The following is a 16425-nucleotide window of genomic DNA, read 5'->3' on the forward strand; positions in this document are numbered from 1 at the left end:
GATCAATTCAGATGAATTTCTTGCTAGCTTGAATCTGTAGTGTAGGTTTACACACCCTTTTTCCCCTGCTCTGGTCTGCAGAGGCCAGAAGGCAATTTATAAGGGTGTCTGAGAAGGGGTACTACTTTCCAGCCTTCCTGCCTGTGGGAGACCAGGGACTGTCCCAGGGACTGTGGATAAATGTGACAGTTAAAGGTTTCCTAATGCTTGGGCACATCCCACCATCTGCTGTGAGCTGGATCATTAAATCATCCTTCTCAAATGAGCCATACTTGTGAAGAAAAGCAGTCTGTGTTGTTCATTATTTCCTTCAAGGCACTAACTAGTACCAAATCATAATGTTGCCAATGCAGCATCTGAACTTGCTGGATGGTGGGTCAGCCACCAGCATCAAAGCGACAGCTAGAATGTTACTCATTCCTCTCTAAACAGTACACAATGTCCTCTTAGAATGCTGGATAAAGTGAGTGCTGTAGAGAAACTAGAGTGAACTCCTCTCAAATGCCACATTTTCAAGTTTGTGCCTGTGGTTTTTCCCCTTTTCTGCAGGAGAACTTCCAGTCTGTTTATAACTGGCAGTATATCCACTGCCTGTATTTCTGGTGTCGAGTTCTCAGCACAATCTACCCCAGTGAGGTCATGGAGCCGTTGATCTATCCTTTGACGCAGGTCATCATTGGCTGTATAAAGTAAGTAGGATTTTTTTTTCTTTTGGCTTAATGTGGCAGAGCATATACTAAGGGGTGTTACTGTTACGTAATTTGAATTTAACCTTGCATTGTAAGGAATTGTCTGAGAGCTGCTTTTAACTGAAGTATTCTAGCCGAAGATGTATTGTGAGCACCCATATGTTTAGGTGGTGAGAAAACTGTCGTGCAGGTTATTCTCTCCTAGGCTAACTTCTCTGTGTAAGAGAAGTAGCAATCTGAATAGCCTGGACAGATTATCCTCCCAATTGTACAAAGCGGCAAGGAAAAATGTACTGACTTGCCTCAGGACCTAACAGTGCCAAAGTACAGAATCAAGTCTTCATCTCTAGCTTGGTAAATACAGGCAGAAGATGCATTTTCTGTGCATATTTGTTAGAATTTGAAGAGCTAGGACACATTTATTGTTTTTAGTATGTCTCTGCTGAGAATTTTTTTCTCTTTTCCCATCTGTTTATATATGAAATTTTTGTGTTTTGAAATGGCTGTTAATAACGAGCATTGAGGGAATTTCTGAATCTCTGGTGATCTCTGAAATCCTGTTAGCTCTGTTAACCAGATTCTCAGCTTTAAAACACCACCCGCCTGGTCTTGAAAAACTCCCAAGTGGTGATGAAGATAAGCAGATTTAAACGATCGTTAGAGTATGCATACATCCCTCTTCCCATCCCCCTTGTGCACAGGCTGCTTCCCACTGCTGTTGTAGAGCTTTAGTTGTCCTGTGGACTAATCTAGGCACTTCTCTGCCTGTCCAGGCAGATAAATCAGCTATCTGGGGCCAAGGAAAGGTGAATCGGGTAAGTCTCAGCAAGAGAAGCAAATAGAATTTGTTAGTGTCTGTGATGGACAGGGCTGGGAACCTGATAGATGGATTTTAGGGTGGGGAAAATAGAAATAAATCACACCCTGGCTTCCTTACTGAGCCAAGCCAGCATCCAGGATATAAAAAGGTGGTAGGTAGGTTAGCAGATGTGGGAATGATGTGGCTCCACGGGCTTCAATCTATACCCAGGGTCCCTAGTGGCTCCTTCCTGAGCGTAGACAGCCTCTTCTCAGTGTTGGTGGCTGTGTTGTCCAAACTCTCCAAAAGAGAGTCAAGTCTCTGTGCCACGTCCCCTGGTGTAGATACGTCTGTAGCAACTGAGCGTAACAGGTTGTTTCTATTTGAGGTGAGAGGACAAAATGATGTAGCCTGCTGGTCAAGGGGATTTTTTGCTTCATGTTCCACTTAATGCATTTCTGGAAGGCCCATTTAGGGGTATGCATCTGCTTGGGTGCTGCTTAGTATCTGACTGCTGCGAACAGACTTTCTTGTGGAGGTGGTGTGGATGAGCTGGACCTCTCTCTCTGTTTCTCTGGGCTGCTCAGCTTTGAGAGGTGTGTGTGTGCGACCGGGTGATGGGGAAGGATGCTAGGTAACATCTGGAATACCTTCTTTCATTTCTGCTCCTGATGTGGTGCATCCGAAGGGTGATAGTGCTGAAAGGAGACTCCCCTTCCCCACTGCCTTTTGTACCGGGAGGTGGCGCCGGGCTCCAGCAGAAGGGCAGCGAGCGGGGTGTCTGTCCGTCTGATCGGCTCCCCATGCCACCCTGGCCTCTTACGCGAGGGGAATGGGGAGAAACCACCATCCATCACAGGCTTTTTGCTCTAGGCAGGGACCAGGGCAGAACTTGAAAAGTGATTAAATAAGATAACTAGTAGAAGAGGGCTGCCTGCTAAAATCAAAATTAGCTCCCTCATTTTCTTGCTCCCTCTTCTTGCTTTCCAGAATATAAAATGCATTGAAACTATTTTTAATAATACATATTTCAGAAATGCACCCCATGCGTGTCTGGTAGTTACCTGTGCTCAGGATGTGGTCCAGGGAAGTTAGACTACTGAATAGGGGAGTGCTGGAATTGATAGTTTCTGATTTTTGTGATGCTGGGAAGAGCCTCATTGCTGAGTTTGCTCATGGAATTGCCACGTAATAATAAGTGATGCAGTTCTGACAAACAGCTGAAAGGGTGCAGTTAGTTTGACCAATGGGGCAGTGTGGTAGGTATTGCAGAGATAGTAGAACACGGAGGAGATGATTTCCCCCTTCCTTTCTGTGCTCTGTGCTTTTCTCTGCCTCCACAGTCCGTAAGTTCCTCCTTTTGATCTGTGTGCTTGCATTTGTCTGAGTTCATGGGTTTTGGTTTGTTTTTTGTTTTCTGTTTGGGGTTGGTTTTTTTTTTTGCAGAAGCTCCTGTTCTGTTATCCCTTTTCCCCTCATCCCATAAAGTGTTTTTCTGACCACGTCTGCTTGGATTTCTACCTTGCTCCCTGTCTAAGCTATAAAAATGAAGTTCCTCCTTGGCTTATAGTTAAATGAGGATTTTTGGTGCCCATTAAGTTTTGGTTTCTGGCCTCCCAGTATGCGTAGGGGAGAAAGCAGGTACAGCCTCCTCCACGGAGAAGCAAGCGCAGCCTTGGTGCCCCTGAGCAACTTCCCTTGGTGACCTGTCCTGGTGGGGTTGGAGGCTGGTGTTGAAAGAAGCTTTCCCTGTCCTCTCTAGCCAGAGGAAGATTGTGGTCACCCAGGAGTATAGCAGAAGGAGCTGTAGTGAGTAAAAATAAGCCTTGAGAAGCCTTTAGGCTGTTCTCTACACCACAGCCTGTGCCCTGGCTGCATGGGAGAAGTACAGCAGGCATTCCAAGAGAGAGTGGTGGTAAGACATTAGAGAGCACTCTCTGCTGAGATGAAATGTGAGTCAGTTTGAACCCCCCAGCTGTGCCCTGGAGTGAGTAGGCAGTTGGACCTTCCTCAGCAGAGCTGGGACCCAGCTGTGTTTTGTATTCCCTGTGCATCCAGCCATAGGGAAGTTGAGCAGATTGTTGCATCGCTGCGCACTCTAAAATTAATGGTCTTGGTTTACAGTAAATCTATACACTTAACAGGTTTATTCCTCGATCAATTAATTCCTGAGAATGGCTTTCGTCATCTCCAGTGGTGCCAGATCAGGGGTGCAAAGTAGATTTATTTCTATAATGGATCCAATGATAATTATTTCACTATTTGGAAGGGGGGAGATGCAGGTGATTTATGGTGCCTGGTCAAGCATTATTTTTTTTTTTGCTCTCCTGGATTGCTCAGCAAGCTCTTTGGGGAGGGGAGGGGTTCATTTATCAGACTTGAGCCTGTTGTCTGGGAACTGCGTGGTTTTTTTTTTTTTTTTAAAAATCCTTGTTAATGCTGGAGACATCCATGTCTTCACATACAGGTCATTCAGAGTGAGAGGTTTCTAGAGTGGTACAGTAACGAGGCCTGGTGTCTTTTAGGGATAGCTCTGCATTCTCCTCTCTGATGCTGGGAGACCTGATCCTTCTCAGTTCCAACCTTACAAAGGGAGTTGGCTCTAATTCTTTCTTAATACCTGAGTGCATAATGGCTTGAAGTGTGGGTCGAAGAAAGTCTGGCCTCTTCCCCTCCATGCTGATTACTGGCTGTTCAAATGTACATGTTGCCTCTCTGAAGGAGATAGGAGTAGCTCAGGTGCTCCTCTGGATTGGAGAGAGCTGAACAGATTTGGCTGAGAGAGCTCATTCTCATTCCCACTCTGTCCTTTCTGATATGCTGGCCACTTGTAGTCCAGGTCCTTCTGCCTCAGTGATATTCCTGCACTAAGAGGGTCACTGTTCAGGTGACAGCATGAACTCTGTGGGTACACAGAGAGTATGTAGCCTGAAATGAGAAACATCTTCCTCCTTGTGGTCCTTCTGGTATGCTGGAGGAGCCCTTTTTTTGGTCAAACTTGCTGCTTTAGATGGGCATTTTACTGCTGGTTCCTGCCACTTTTTCTTGCATACCTACCTGTGCTGGGAGCATGAGAGCCAAAAGTGTTGAACATGACTAAACAGCATCAGTGATAAACTTCATCTGCAAAGCTCTTGTCTTGTAGCACTTTCTCCCAGCAGAAGCTGGAAACCTAGTGCTTTGGTAGCAGGAATTTGTTTTAGTGTTTTAGCTTTAACGTGTGAATTTTATTTCCAACTATGGGATAGCTTCAGCAGTTCAGTTTGCTGTGCCATACTAAAGCTGTCTTCCTTTTGTAGAGTAGGAAAGGCTCTCAAGTGTCACTGAAGGCTGCAGGTGCAGTTCCTGTATAAACTTGACCTAATATCCTTCCTTCTTTTTTCTTCTCTAGGCTGGTACCAACGGCTCGTTTCTACCCTCTGCGCATGCACTGCATCCGTGCACTTACACTGTTGTCTGAGAACACCAGGACCTTCATCCCAGTGTTGCCATTTATTCTGGAGGTTAGTTGGTTCCTGCTGACCTAGCAACGGCTGATGCCTGCTACTTAATAGGCACACTCACTTACTGTACCCACCAACAGCTCCCAAGATTGCCCAGTTTGCTTACTCCCTAAAATCCCTGGCAAACAGCATCAGACAGAATGTATTGTTTGATTGGCAAATTGGATTAAGCTTTTATTGGCCTGTGAGCGGAGGGTATCTGAAATCAGCTGGGTGCAAAAATACATTCCTAGGTGGTTTAACTAATGCAGTGGAGTAGGCAAAGGGTTTGCCAAAGAAGAGATTCAGAGGCTCAACTGGTCGCAGTAACTCCTCAAGCTGTTGTTACTTGATCCTGCTGAGGTGTTCATATCTTAGCAAAAGGAAGAGTTTCTCCTAACTGCAGACAAAGGGAAATGGAAGGAAAAAGCCTTTCAAGAATTCAGAATTTATTTAGGAAAAGGATCTCCATGAATGCAGCCTGGCAAAATGCAGTATGTTTGGTGAAATACTGGTGCTAAGAGACCATCCAGCTTTCCTATGTATCAGATGCCTGACATCTCTCCACATAGGTCTTCCTAGCTTTGCTGCTGTGAGAAGGTAGTACAGGAATAGTGCAGCCAAATTTCACTGAAGAAGCGTGAGCGAGGCAGGGTGAGGAATGCAGAAGCCCCAGTAGGTCAGCATGAGGCTGGACACTGAAGAGGAGGAGGGAGGGAGACTTCTATAGTAAATGACCTGAGTCAGCCGGGCTCATTCCTAATCAAGTTCTGTTGAAGCAAAGGCTTTTGTGGTTTTGTGTTGTTGTAAACGTCCTTTGCAAACCACATCCTCTGAGCCTGTGGAAGGCAGCGATGTTTATAAATCTCCTCCTGCTCTCCCACCTCCTCCACCGCTCCTTGGCCCTGGCCTGTGTGGCTTTGCCATCCCCCTGCTTCCTTCCTCTTGTTCATGCATATTTGAAATTCTGCCAACCAGATTTAGTGATAGAGGCATCTCCACTCTGGGGTAGTAGAGCTTGGGGCGAGGATGGTTTCTTTGCTTTTTACTTTTTAGTGCTTTGAGACATAAAGCCTTTTTCCCCTCGGGACCTTCCCCCCCTCTTTGCATTCTGGCCCCAACACCTCGGCTGTAATCTTTGTGTCGGGCCCCAGCCAGACGTTACCACACTGCACGCTGAGCTTCCTCCCAGCTTCCACAAGCCCCCGACCACATCCGATCCTGCTGTGTTTGTTTGTGAGGCACTGCTCGGCTTAGCTTGTCCAGGTGTTGGTGACAAGGGAGAGATGGGGGCAGGGTCAATGTGTGCATGTGTGTTGCTTGCATACTCTTTCACATTAACAATTATTTTGCTTTAACTTCTGTAACCCAAGGTGACCCATGATGTTAAACTCCCATATCTCCCTGCAGCTGGCAGCCTTTCCCTTCTTCTTGCCTGTCTCCTGCAAGGGATCGCTCAAATATTCTGTGGAGTTCCCAAGAGCATTCAGGGCTATTCCCATTATACTTCCATCTCATCCCAACTCCCTCCTCCTCTCTGTTAGAGGTATTTGAACACTCTTACAACCTTTAGTGTGTCTCCACAAGCTATCTTCAGGCAGGAGATGTATTCCAGCTGTGCGGATGAGATGGTAGGAAACTTCAGCACACAGAGGGGAAGTGACCTGCCCAAAGTCCCAAAGTGGCTGTGGTGATGCTGGGAGGAGAATTCTGATGCCCAGCCTAGTGCTTTAACTATGAGCCTGTTTCTACCAGCTCACAAATTCAGCAGTGACTTCGTCAATAGACATTAGTCCCATGCCACACCATGTCATGAAACAAAATCCATTTTAAGCCCGTTATCCAAACCGTCTCGGGATTGAGGGATCTGATCAGTGTGTTGGTAGTAAGCAGGAGTAGACTTGAGGGGTCTGACTGGGGTGGAGGGAGCGGAATGAAGCCTTCCTAGCATAAGGTATGCTCCGTTTGATAGGAAGGAGGAAAGACTGTCACTGTTGCAACTGAATCCAAGCGCAGTAAAAGAATGGCTGTGGAGTTTGTGACCCTATGTTTTGTGCACTGTGGAGAGGGCTTTGCATAGCCTTAGAGTGTAGATTCTGTGAAGTTTTTTGTGTACGAAGTGACTGTGTAACTGTTTCCCTTCCCCTTTTCCATCAAGGAAACCCAAACCTTGCTACCTCTTGTCTCAGCACAGCCCTGTTGCTGCTGTGCTTTCCAGAGATGGCAAATTGAATGTTTGTGCAATTCCTGTAGGCACAGAATTCCCCAAGCTCCTGCCAATAGAAATGAGAGCTGGCTGCTTGATGCATCTTGACAAGGGCTGGTGCTCCCCAGCGTGGGCATCCAGTGCTGTCTCCTCTCTGACTCTGCTTTCCAGGATGGAGCAAAAGCAGCAGCTTGCTAAATTACATCTTAGATAAGAGGAGGTGGCTTGGGAGAGAGTGTAAAGCAGGCAGGCTTTTATTTTTGTATTGTAACTCCCCTTGATGGGCCTGTGAGATCACAGGCTTTTTTTTTTTTATCACTTCAATTACTGTGTGACAGGCACTAGTTTCTGCAGCAGGAAAATTGGTGGCTCATCTGCTGGAAGGCAGGCTCATCTGCTGGAAGGCAGGTGTGGATAAACAAGGTGGAAATCTCCCCACAGGCAGACTTCGCATGCCAATTTAAAATTGGCTTCCCCTGTGGAGGGATGGGAGAGGAGGTTAACCCTGACATGCTTAGGAAGGCACAAGTTTTTCACTTTGACACTTAAATGTCTTGAGTCTTGTTTTGGATGTGCAGCTTGCTTCAGAGAAAGTCCCCGGGGGCTTGGAGTGCAACATATATGGAAGTGGGCAGCAGATTGTGTCGGAGGAAATCTGCTGATGCGAAGGTTGTAGTTGGAGAATTGATAATGCTGGACATTGTCATACATTTAAGCACAGATCTGAAATTAGTTTTCTACAAGACTTGGGCTCTTTGCCTCCTTTACACAGAGAGGAAAAACTGGAACTTTAGACAGACTAAGCTGAACCACTGCACAAACCGAAGACGTATCTTTCCTTTTGCTCATTCTCCTCCCTCCACCACTACATTGCAGTTCTTAAGTTCTTGATCACAGCCCTGCAGCTACCAGGAGTTGTTTGAGTGAAATCATGCCTGACCAATCTAATAGGCTTCTACGATGAGATGGTTGTCTCAGTGGATGAGAGGAAGGCAGTGGATGTTGCTTGTCTTCTCTTTATCAAGGTTTTGGATACCATCTCCCGTAACTTCCTCACAGACAAGCTGATGAATTGCAGACTAGATAAGCAGACTGTGAGGTGCATTGACAGCTGGCTGAACTTCCAGGCTCATGCTGTGATCAGTGGCATGAAATCTAGCTAGAGGCCAGCTCCTAGTGATGTACCCCGGGGATCAATACTGGGGCTGAATCTGGTTATCATACTCATTAATGGTTTGAATGGTGGGGCAGAGTGGCACCATCAGCAATCTTGCAGATAATATGAAGTTGGGAGGAGTTGTTGATACACCAGTCTTGCAATTCAGAGGGATCTTGACAGGTTGGAGAAATGGGCAGGCAGGAACCTCATGTAGCTCAACAGAGAAATGCAATGTCTGGCACCTGGGGAAGAGTAACCCCATAATAACAACATCCTGGGGGCTGACTGTCTGGAAAGCAGCTTTGCAGAAAAGGACATGGACAACAAGTTGACCAAGAGCCAGCGATGCACCCTTGCAGTGAAGAAGGCCAATGGCATGCTGGCCTGCATTAGGCAGAGCTTTGCCAGTAGTTTGGCTGTGGTCTTTCCCCTCTGCTGAGCATTAGTGAGACCACAGCTGGAGTGCTGTGTCTAGTTCAGGGCTCTCCAGGGCAAGAGAGACATGGACATACTGAAATTAGTCTAGTGGAGAGCCACAGAGATGAAGGGATTGGAACATCTATCATGTGAGGAGAGGCTGCGAGAGCTGGGACTGCTTAGTCTCAAGAAGAGAAGGCTCAGGGAAGATCTTATTAATGTGTATAAAATACCTGAAGAGAGGGTGCATAGAAGATGGAGCCAGGCTCTCTTAAGTGGTGTTCGGTGACAGGACAGGATGCAATGGGCACAAACTGAAACACAGAAGGGTCTGTCTGAACATCAGCAAACACTTTTTTTTTTTTTACTGTAAGGGTCACTGAGCACTGGCATGCGTTGCCCAGGAGGGTTGTGGAGTCTCCATCCTTGGATATACTCAAAAGCAATCTGGACGTGGTCCTGGGCAGCTGGCTCTAGGTGGCCCTGCTTGAGCAGGGCGGGTTGGACAAGATGACCTCCAGAGTCCTCAACCATTCTGTGAATAAAGAGATTGAAGCTGGATTTTTCTCAGTGGCACTTAGTGACAAGATGAGAGGCAATATGCAGAAAATGAAACACAGGAGGTCCCACTTAAGGATTGGAGGGAAAAAAAACAAAACTAAACAAAACAACAGTTTTATATGGTGAGGCTAGAACAGGTTGCCTGGATAAATAGTGGAGTGTCTGTCCTTGGAGATACTCAAAATCTGACTGGAGGTGGCCCTGAGATGACCCTGCTAGATGACTTCCAGAGATCCCTTGCAGCCTTAACTGTTTTGTTAAGCTTCAAGCCAGCTTCTGCAGAAAGTTGGGCAGCTTGTCTGAGCTCGACAATAATCGGACTCTGCCGAAGCGGCTTAACTGGGCTCTCTCGGCCCTTCCCTCAGTGAAGTGGGAGAGTGACTGACAGACCTGAGGAAAAGCCGCAGGCAGGCCCAGCAAAGCACTGTATCCCTGCTGTGAGCTGGCCTGGGGCAGCCGGCTTTGGGGTGGTCAAAGTAGATGCCAGGAGGCTTTTGCTAGGGCCTGAGAGAAAGAAACTTGGGGGGGTGGATGGGACAATACAGCGGGAGTGCTGTGGGTGCAGGGTTGGTTCTCTGGTTTACACTCTGGCAGTGTAAACTGTATATCTGAGCACCCCTCCGACTGGCCACGTGGAAATCGACTGTGAGCTTGAGATTGCCAAAAACTCTTCTCCTTCCTGCCTGCGTTGCCCTGTCCTTTCCTCTGTCTGCTAGTGGTTATCACTTAAGCCAAATTGTTGGCTTTTGACATTTTCTGGCCCTCTAGTCCCTCATTATCGCCTTTCCACCCTGCCACAGGATTCCTAGACATCAGTCATCCTGTCCTTCAGTCTGGCTGTTAGCTGATCCATTCTACACAGTCTTGAGATGGGAACCACATTTTCCCCCCTTCCCACACATCCTGACCGGCTCCCTAGCACCTCCTGGGAGAGTTTCAAAACTTCTGGTTGCATTTCCCCGCTTGCCTTGCGGCATGTTAGGATCCCGCAGAGCCTGACGCCTTTTGCTTTAATGCATCTGACCTCAGGGATCAATACTACTGTTTTGGCCAAAGAAATAACGGTGCATAACGAGGTTTATAGCATCGATTCCCTAGGCTAGGGCTCTTTGTTTTCACAAGCCACCAAGCTTGTCCCTCCCTTCCAAATAACCTGGATTGACAAATAAAATGTAAAAAATCAATAGTCGTCTCCATGCTTTTCTGGCCTGGGGGCATCCATGTGACCTGAACACCCTCCCTTTCCTCCTCACCCTCTAGCAATCAGTGTGCTGCATCCCCACGTTGCTGGGCTGGTTGGGGTCTGATGACGAATGTGTTGCTGCTGCATAGAGGGAATAGAAATTATTTCCTGCTCAGGAGTGCGATTTAAAAGCATTGGGGACAGGGAGGGGAACTGTAGGTTGCTTCTGAGGTGCTCAAAAGTACGGATGGGCAGGATATTCTCCTCATCAGCCCTCCTCAATGGTTGTCATCAGATATGCAAATGATGACTAATTGTTGGCTGATTTTATTTTTTAAATGAGATCCCATTGCTAGTGAACACCTCCCTTGATTGCCACTTGTTATCCCCCGATGGGCATCTCTGGGAATCTGCCCCGGATCAAGTGGTTTTTGCAGTTCTTACCATCCTTCTCCTGAGGTCTGCCCCTATAGGGCTGGGAAAGGGCATATTTGTATTGCTGCTCATCTTAGAAACTTTTTGCTCCTTTCTGTATCACAGCTTCAGAGGAAGAGCAGCACAGCACAGGCTTATTGGGATAGTGTACCCCGTTGCCTGATGTCTGCCCAGGGCAGTAGGGACCAAGGCAAATTCTGGCTCTAGCCGATTTCAGCTGAAGATAGCTTTCCTCTCTGCCAAATGTAACCTTTCGGGGAGGCGAAGAAAGAAAAGTCTCATTGATTCGTGTTACCCTTCCCCCAGTGACGCTGGGAAACTCCTCCCAAAAAGGCTTTCATAGTTCTTGGTCTTGATTACAATTTGTTAAGTTTTAAGGCAATAACAGCTCTTCTTAATTAAAACCAAACTTGAGATGCCACCCTGGAGAGCCAGTCACACACACGCGTAAACTTCCTCTCCGTTTTCTTCTTTCTACTATGTAAGCTTCATACCTTCTGTTTCAGAAATACTCCTCTCCCCAACCATTATCATTAAACAAGATCTGTAAAAACACAAAAGCAAAGGTGCAAGTCTGCCTTTTGATGTTACATACTAGTCTACTGGGCATCTAGCTGTACCCTAGAGCTTGTGTGTGCTCATCATTTTGACAAGCAGGGTGCATAGTCTCCTCTCAAACTCTGGGAAGGGGCCAGTTTTTCTCCATGTCCCTTCCTATAAAATGAAATGTGTCCAAGGACAATAAAATGCACTTATTCAAAGGCTGTTAGTTATAATTGGTACAAGGCACACCAATGGGAAATGTGTTGGAATAAAAACTTTGCCTGGCAAGGGGTGTTTCTAAAAAGGACTTACGGGTCTCTCTGCTTCCTGGGACAATTATTTCAGTGACAATAAAAGGTTAATGGATTTGGTGTAAGCAACGTTTAGTCTTACTGTTGAAAAGCCTCTCACCTTAAGGGACAGCTCCAAAATACACTCAAGCTTTGTAGTATGATCTTTCTGTAGTATTAGAAGCTTGGGTCTGAGGAACAAACCTCTAATTTCTTGTGCTGTTGCTTGTATTTCATTTTACCTCATACTTCTGTGGCATCTTTCACACTCAGGTCTCTAAAGCTTCAAGTGTGGTTAGTATTTTCTCCCTAACTGTCCCTTGCTAGGGTATTTAAGAAAGCTATGGTACAGTGATCAGAACAGGCAAGCAGGAATCAGGATTTCTGGATTGTCTTCTCAGCTCTGCCACCAACTGCATGATCTTAGTTGAGTCATTTGGTATCCGTTTTGTTTTGCGGTGTGATCATCCTTACACTCAGTTTTTTCTCTTGTAGGTTTTCCAACAAGTGGATTTCAACAAGAAGCCAGGACGTATAAGTGCTAAGCCTATAAACTTCGCAGTGATCTTGAAGCTTTCCAATGCCAACCTGCAGGAGAAGGCCTTCCGAGTAAGTGGAACCCCAGCAGCCAACAGTGCACAACTTCTCTGTAAACAACAGAGTTGCCCTAGCAATATGCTTTGTGTTCTTGTCCTGTAAGGCTGGAGACTCGTTTCCCAATCTGGGCACTGTAGGATTTAGTTCCTATCTGGTATCTCTATTTCTGCTTCCCCTACCCAGGATGGACTCATTGAACAGCTCTATGACCTGATGCTTGAGTATCTCCATTGCCAAGCCTACAGCATTGGATTCCCAGAGTTGGTTCTCCCCACTGTCATTCAGGTAAGGTGAAAGATGCTTCTCGGTCATGCTATGAATGTGCCGCTCTTTTGGGATCCAAAGTGGAACAGAGGGCTGCATAATTGCTGTAGAGATGTGTTTTTGACTAGTGAACACAGATGAGTTCTTGGCAATTCAGAGTTGTCCGAATTGCTGTATTGTCTCAGAGCAGTACCTGTGCTTTTCCTTGCCTTACGGCCTCCCTCACGTGCTCTCCACAAGATGGCAATCTTCCCTCCTTTCACAGTGTCTCCATCAACTGGGGCACTTTCTCCCCAAGTCCCTCCATATAAAACAGTACAATTCCTGTCTCCATCCCTCCTCCTTGCTGTACCTAACAGCAGTAGTCTCCTTTGCCTCTCCCCTGGCATTGCACGGCGCAGGGTGTTCTTCCTAGCTACTTCATGTTCACATACTTCATAGTCTGCAATAAAACTGCCTAATAGTGCTGTGCATCTGGGTGCATAATCCTTCCCTAATACCTTGCTAGCTGGGTGGCTTCAGTTTTGAATCAGCAGTGACCTCTCTGTTTTGAACAGTAAGATTGCTCAGTGCAAATGTGTTGGAACTTGTTCCTTCCCTTCCTCTCTATTTTTAACTCACGAGTGGCAGGTGTCATACAAGTTTGGCAGAGGGCTGCTGTCATATCCTCCATGGGGACATGAACCTCTGCTTTGCTTTGGTGTCCGCCGTGAGACCCTGTGTCTGCATACCTTGTTGCTATGACGCCTCTGGTTAACATGGGAGCAATGACTCGGTTGGGACCCACAGGCTGCTTGGGAGGCAAATCTCCGTGTTTCTGCTGTATGTAATAGGCTGGCATCTGTTAGGCGCATGACTCTTGGCTGGGTCCCTGCAGCCTGGCACAGGCCATTGCCTGGCTGGCACTAGGCAGCTTTGGCTAACGTGAGCTGACAGGCACTCTCTGTGCTAGGAGAGCTGCTCCTGTGCTTGCTCTTGCTTTGCGTGCTTCTCACTTATCGGCAGTGAACAAAGCCCTTTCCTCTCAGCCAGCAGCTGTTGAGAGCATCGAAGCTGTCGGAGCCGATGTTCTAGCTGGAATGAAAAACGGCTGACGGCCCTCTGGCACCAAGCGCCCTGTGGCTTCCAAACACACCCTGGGACCAGCCTGTATTTCTGCAGAGAATTAATGCTATCGGATTCCTATTTGGCTGCCACTAACCACAGCCTCGTGGCGTCTGCTGGGCTGGGGTGCTGAGGTTAGCTTCCCAAAATCTCAGAGTCTTCGGGAAAGTGTGTGGGGGGAGGCTTTTCTCCTGGAACAGTACCAGTTAACTGTAAAAATCCATCTGTCCTGATTCTTCCTCCCCGATGAGCTCACGCTTCTCTCGGTGCCGTGTCGTAGGGGCTGTGTTCCAGCTGGCAAGGGTTGCCTTCCTCGTCTTCTGGTCAGCGGCTTTGGGAGAAGCTAGGCTGAACTGCCTTCAAATTGAACTTTAAAACCTCCTTGCCTGGAAGGCAGGAAGCACCCGGGCAGATCAAAGGAAAGGAGAGCCAGTAGGGGCGGGAGACAGTTCAAAGGCTTCTGTTTTGCCCAGCCGCTGGGACGACCCCATGGCGGTCACTACCTCCACAGGCTGGTAAGGAGCTCAGAGTGCAGAGCTTGTGTGTCTGGATGCTTGGAAGAGACGGCCTCTTCCCTCCTCTAGAGCCCTGACAGGCATCAAGAGCAGAGGCGGGAGGTTAAAGGGAAAAACTGGGTAGGTGTCGATACAGGGCAGGTACTGCTGGGTGGAGGCAGGAGATGGCATGATCTAGGCATGACTTCCAGCCAGGCAGAAGAGCAGGAGGTGCCGGTTTGCCTTGCCAGCAGCCACTCCTGCTGCTCGCTTTCTGTCCCGAGTTGAATATTCCCTCTGCTTTTTGTGAGTGGGGGATTGGGCTTGATTTGGGTTCCCTGGAACACACACGCCCAGCTGCTGCAGATCATTTATAGTTCCCTGCGTCGTTTACAGTAAGAAGAGCTGGGTTTTTGCCGTGGTCTTTGTTGGTATAAACCATTGGTGTTTAAGGCTGGCAGTTCAACAGAGTCAATCCCACTAATCACAGAGCTGCTTAGCTAGGAACCGATGTGAGATGTTAATGACATGTATGCACACACACATACATGCGTATGTTCTGATTGCTTTTATTCTGGAAAGATATGGTTGTATTTGACAGAGTGGAAAAAGGCATACACAGCATCCCTTTGTCTCTCTCTCCTCTATCTTCTTTTACCTTCTTGGTTGTGTTCCCTGCCTCTTAACGCAGGACTGAGATCTCATTACGTTTCGTTAATATCTGTGGCAGATAGTGGTGGGACTGTGAGGGATTGCAGGGGTAGGAGGGAGGAGGGGGAAGGAAGAAATGAATGAAGCATACGGCTGTGAGAACGAACACAACACCAAACTGCAGAGATAGAGCCTGAGATTTTGCAGGATTTCTGGTGACACTTCTGCAACGGAAGAAAAATAATAATGTATGTGGCAGCGGATGAAATGGATCTGGGGCTGCAGCTGTGGGGATCAAGTGAGATAAATCAAATGACAAATGCATCTCTCAGTGGAGATAAATATGCAGCACCTATAAAAAATAAATATTTTAGAAAGCGAGGGTGAGGGTAGGACAGGCTTCACCAGCAGAAGAATAGTTTTGCTGATGGTTTCTTTGTACTTGTTTGATGGGCTGTTTGCTTTGTGGAAAGGGGGAAATGTGTTCATTTTAACTCACATTTTTCTGAGTTCGATGTATGATGGCAGGTGGGCATATGCTAGGGATAAAGGGACAAGAGAAGTGCGTGCTGCTAGGTAATGGGGGATGTTCTCCATGTGTGTAGCAGACAGCAGATCCTGCAACAATATACCCATCAGGAGAGCAGTGTCATGACAGAGAGGGGCTAGGTGTGACTGTCACCTCTTGATTAACATTTAATACCTACCCACTTGGCATGTAAGATCAAGCCAACATGTAGGCTTGACAGGAGGGAGACATCTTCCTCCTTCCCCCAGCTCTGTCTTTTGAGGCAGAACATTTGAAGCCGTAAGTAGAGAAGGCAGTACGGTATTTGCTGACTAGAAACCCTTTATCTCTATCATGATAGCATCTGCAGATCCCAGCCGAGATGAAGGTTCCATTGTGGTTAACCATTTTCTTTTGCGTTGTTGGTTCTCTTTCTCTAAATCAAGTGTCTGTAGCGTGTGTGTGTGTGTGCATATATATATATGGCTCTAGCAAAGAGCTTGGCCTGCAGAATTTGGACAGCACTCCAGAGGTTTGTCTTGGGGTTGGTCAAAACCATTTTGGAGAGAGTGTAGTAAACTGGAATTCAAGCCATGAGTCAATCTGGACACCCGCATCTCTCTTTCTGTCAGCAACAGCATCCACTGCTGCCTCAGCTTTTAGTTGGGAGGTGTCAGAACAGTGCAGTGTTGGAGGGTGGTTTATATTGGGAGGGGAGAAAAGAGGTTTGCTTGCGGACAAGGCTACTGAGATAAAAAAAGAAAACAACACAAAAACGTGCTCTGTTTGCAATGAAGTCTCATCGTCTGAGAGTAGTGAAGTTGTGCTTTGAGCACAGAGAGAGGGCAGGAGCAGATTCTCTGTGAGTAGCATGGTCCTTGCCCTTTCAGGCAGCAGTAGGGTTTGTGGTTTCCTGGCAGACTGGCTCTTGTCCTGAGGGTTACACATAAGGCCTTGAGTCTAAAAGAAAGAATTATCTAGGCATATGCTGCACAACTTGTCCACAGAGAGGGTTATTTTGTAAATTCTTGTGTGGTGCGTGT

The 16425-nt window shown here is 47.1% G+C and overlaps 1 protein-coding gene across 13 annotated transcripts in view; it reads left to right on the forward strand.

Moving 5' to 3' along the window:
* Nucleotides 1-16425, forward strand: part of NOC2L (NOC2 like nucleolar associated transcriptional repressor) — a 59042-nt gene that overhangs the window by 12130 nt on the left and 30487 nt on the right. For all 13 annotated transcript variants that reach the window (XR_012677056.1, XR_012677057.1, XR_012677054.1 and 10 more), the window contains 4 exons: nt 550-689; nt 4880-4991; nt 12260-12373; nt 12545-12646. Coding sequence is in view for 3 of the 13 variants with exons in the window: in XM_075172403.1 (XP_075028504.1) it covers nt 550-689; nt 4880-4991; nt 12260-12373; nt 12545-12646 (468 nt within the window). In the remaining 10 variants the exon portion in view is untranslated. The remainder of the gene's footprint in view (nt 1-549; nt 690-4879; nt 4992-12259; nt 12374-12544; nt 12647-16425) is intronic.

Source organism: Calonectris borealis, chromosome 23, assembly GCF_964195595.1.
Source record: "Calonectris borealis chromosome 23, bCalBor7.hap1.2, whole genome shotgun sequence".
Taxonomy (NCBI): Eukaryota; Metazoa; Chordata; class Aves; order Procellariiformes; family Procellariidae; genus Calonectris; species Calonectris borealis.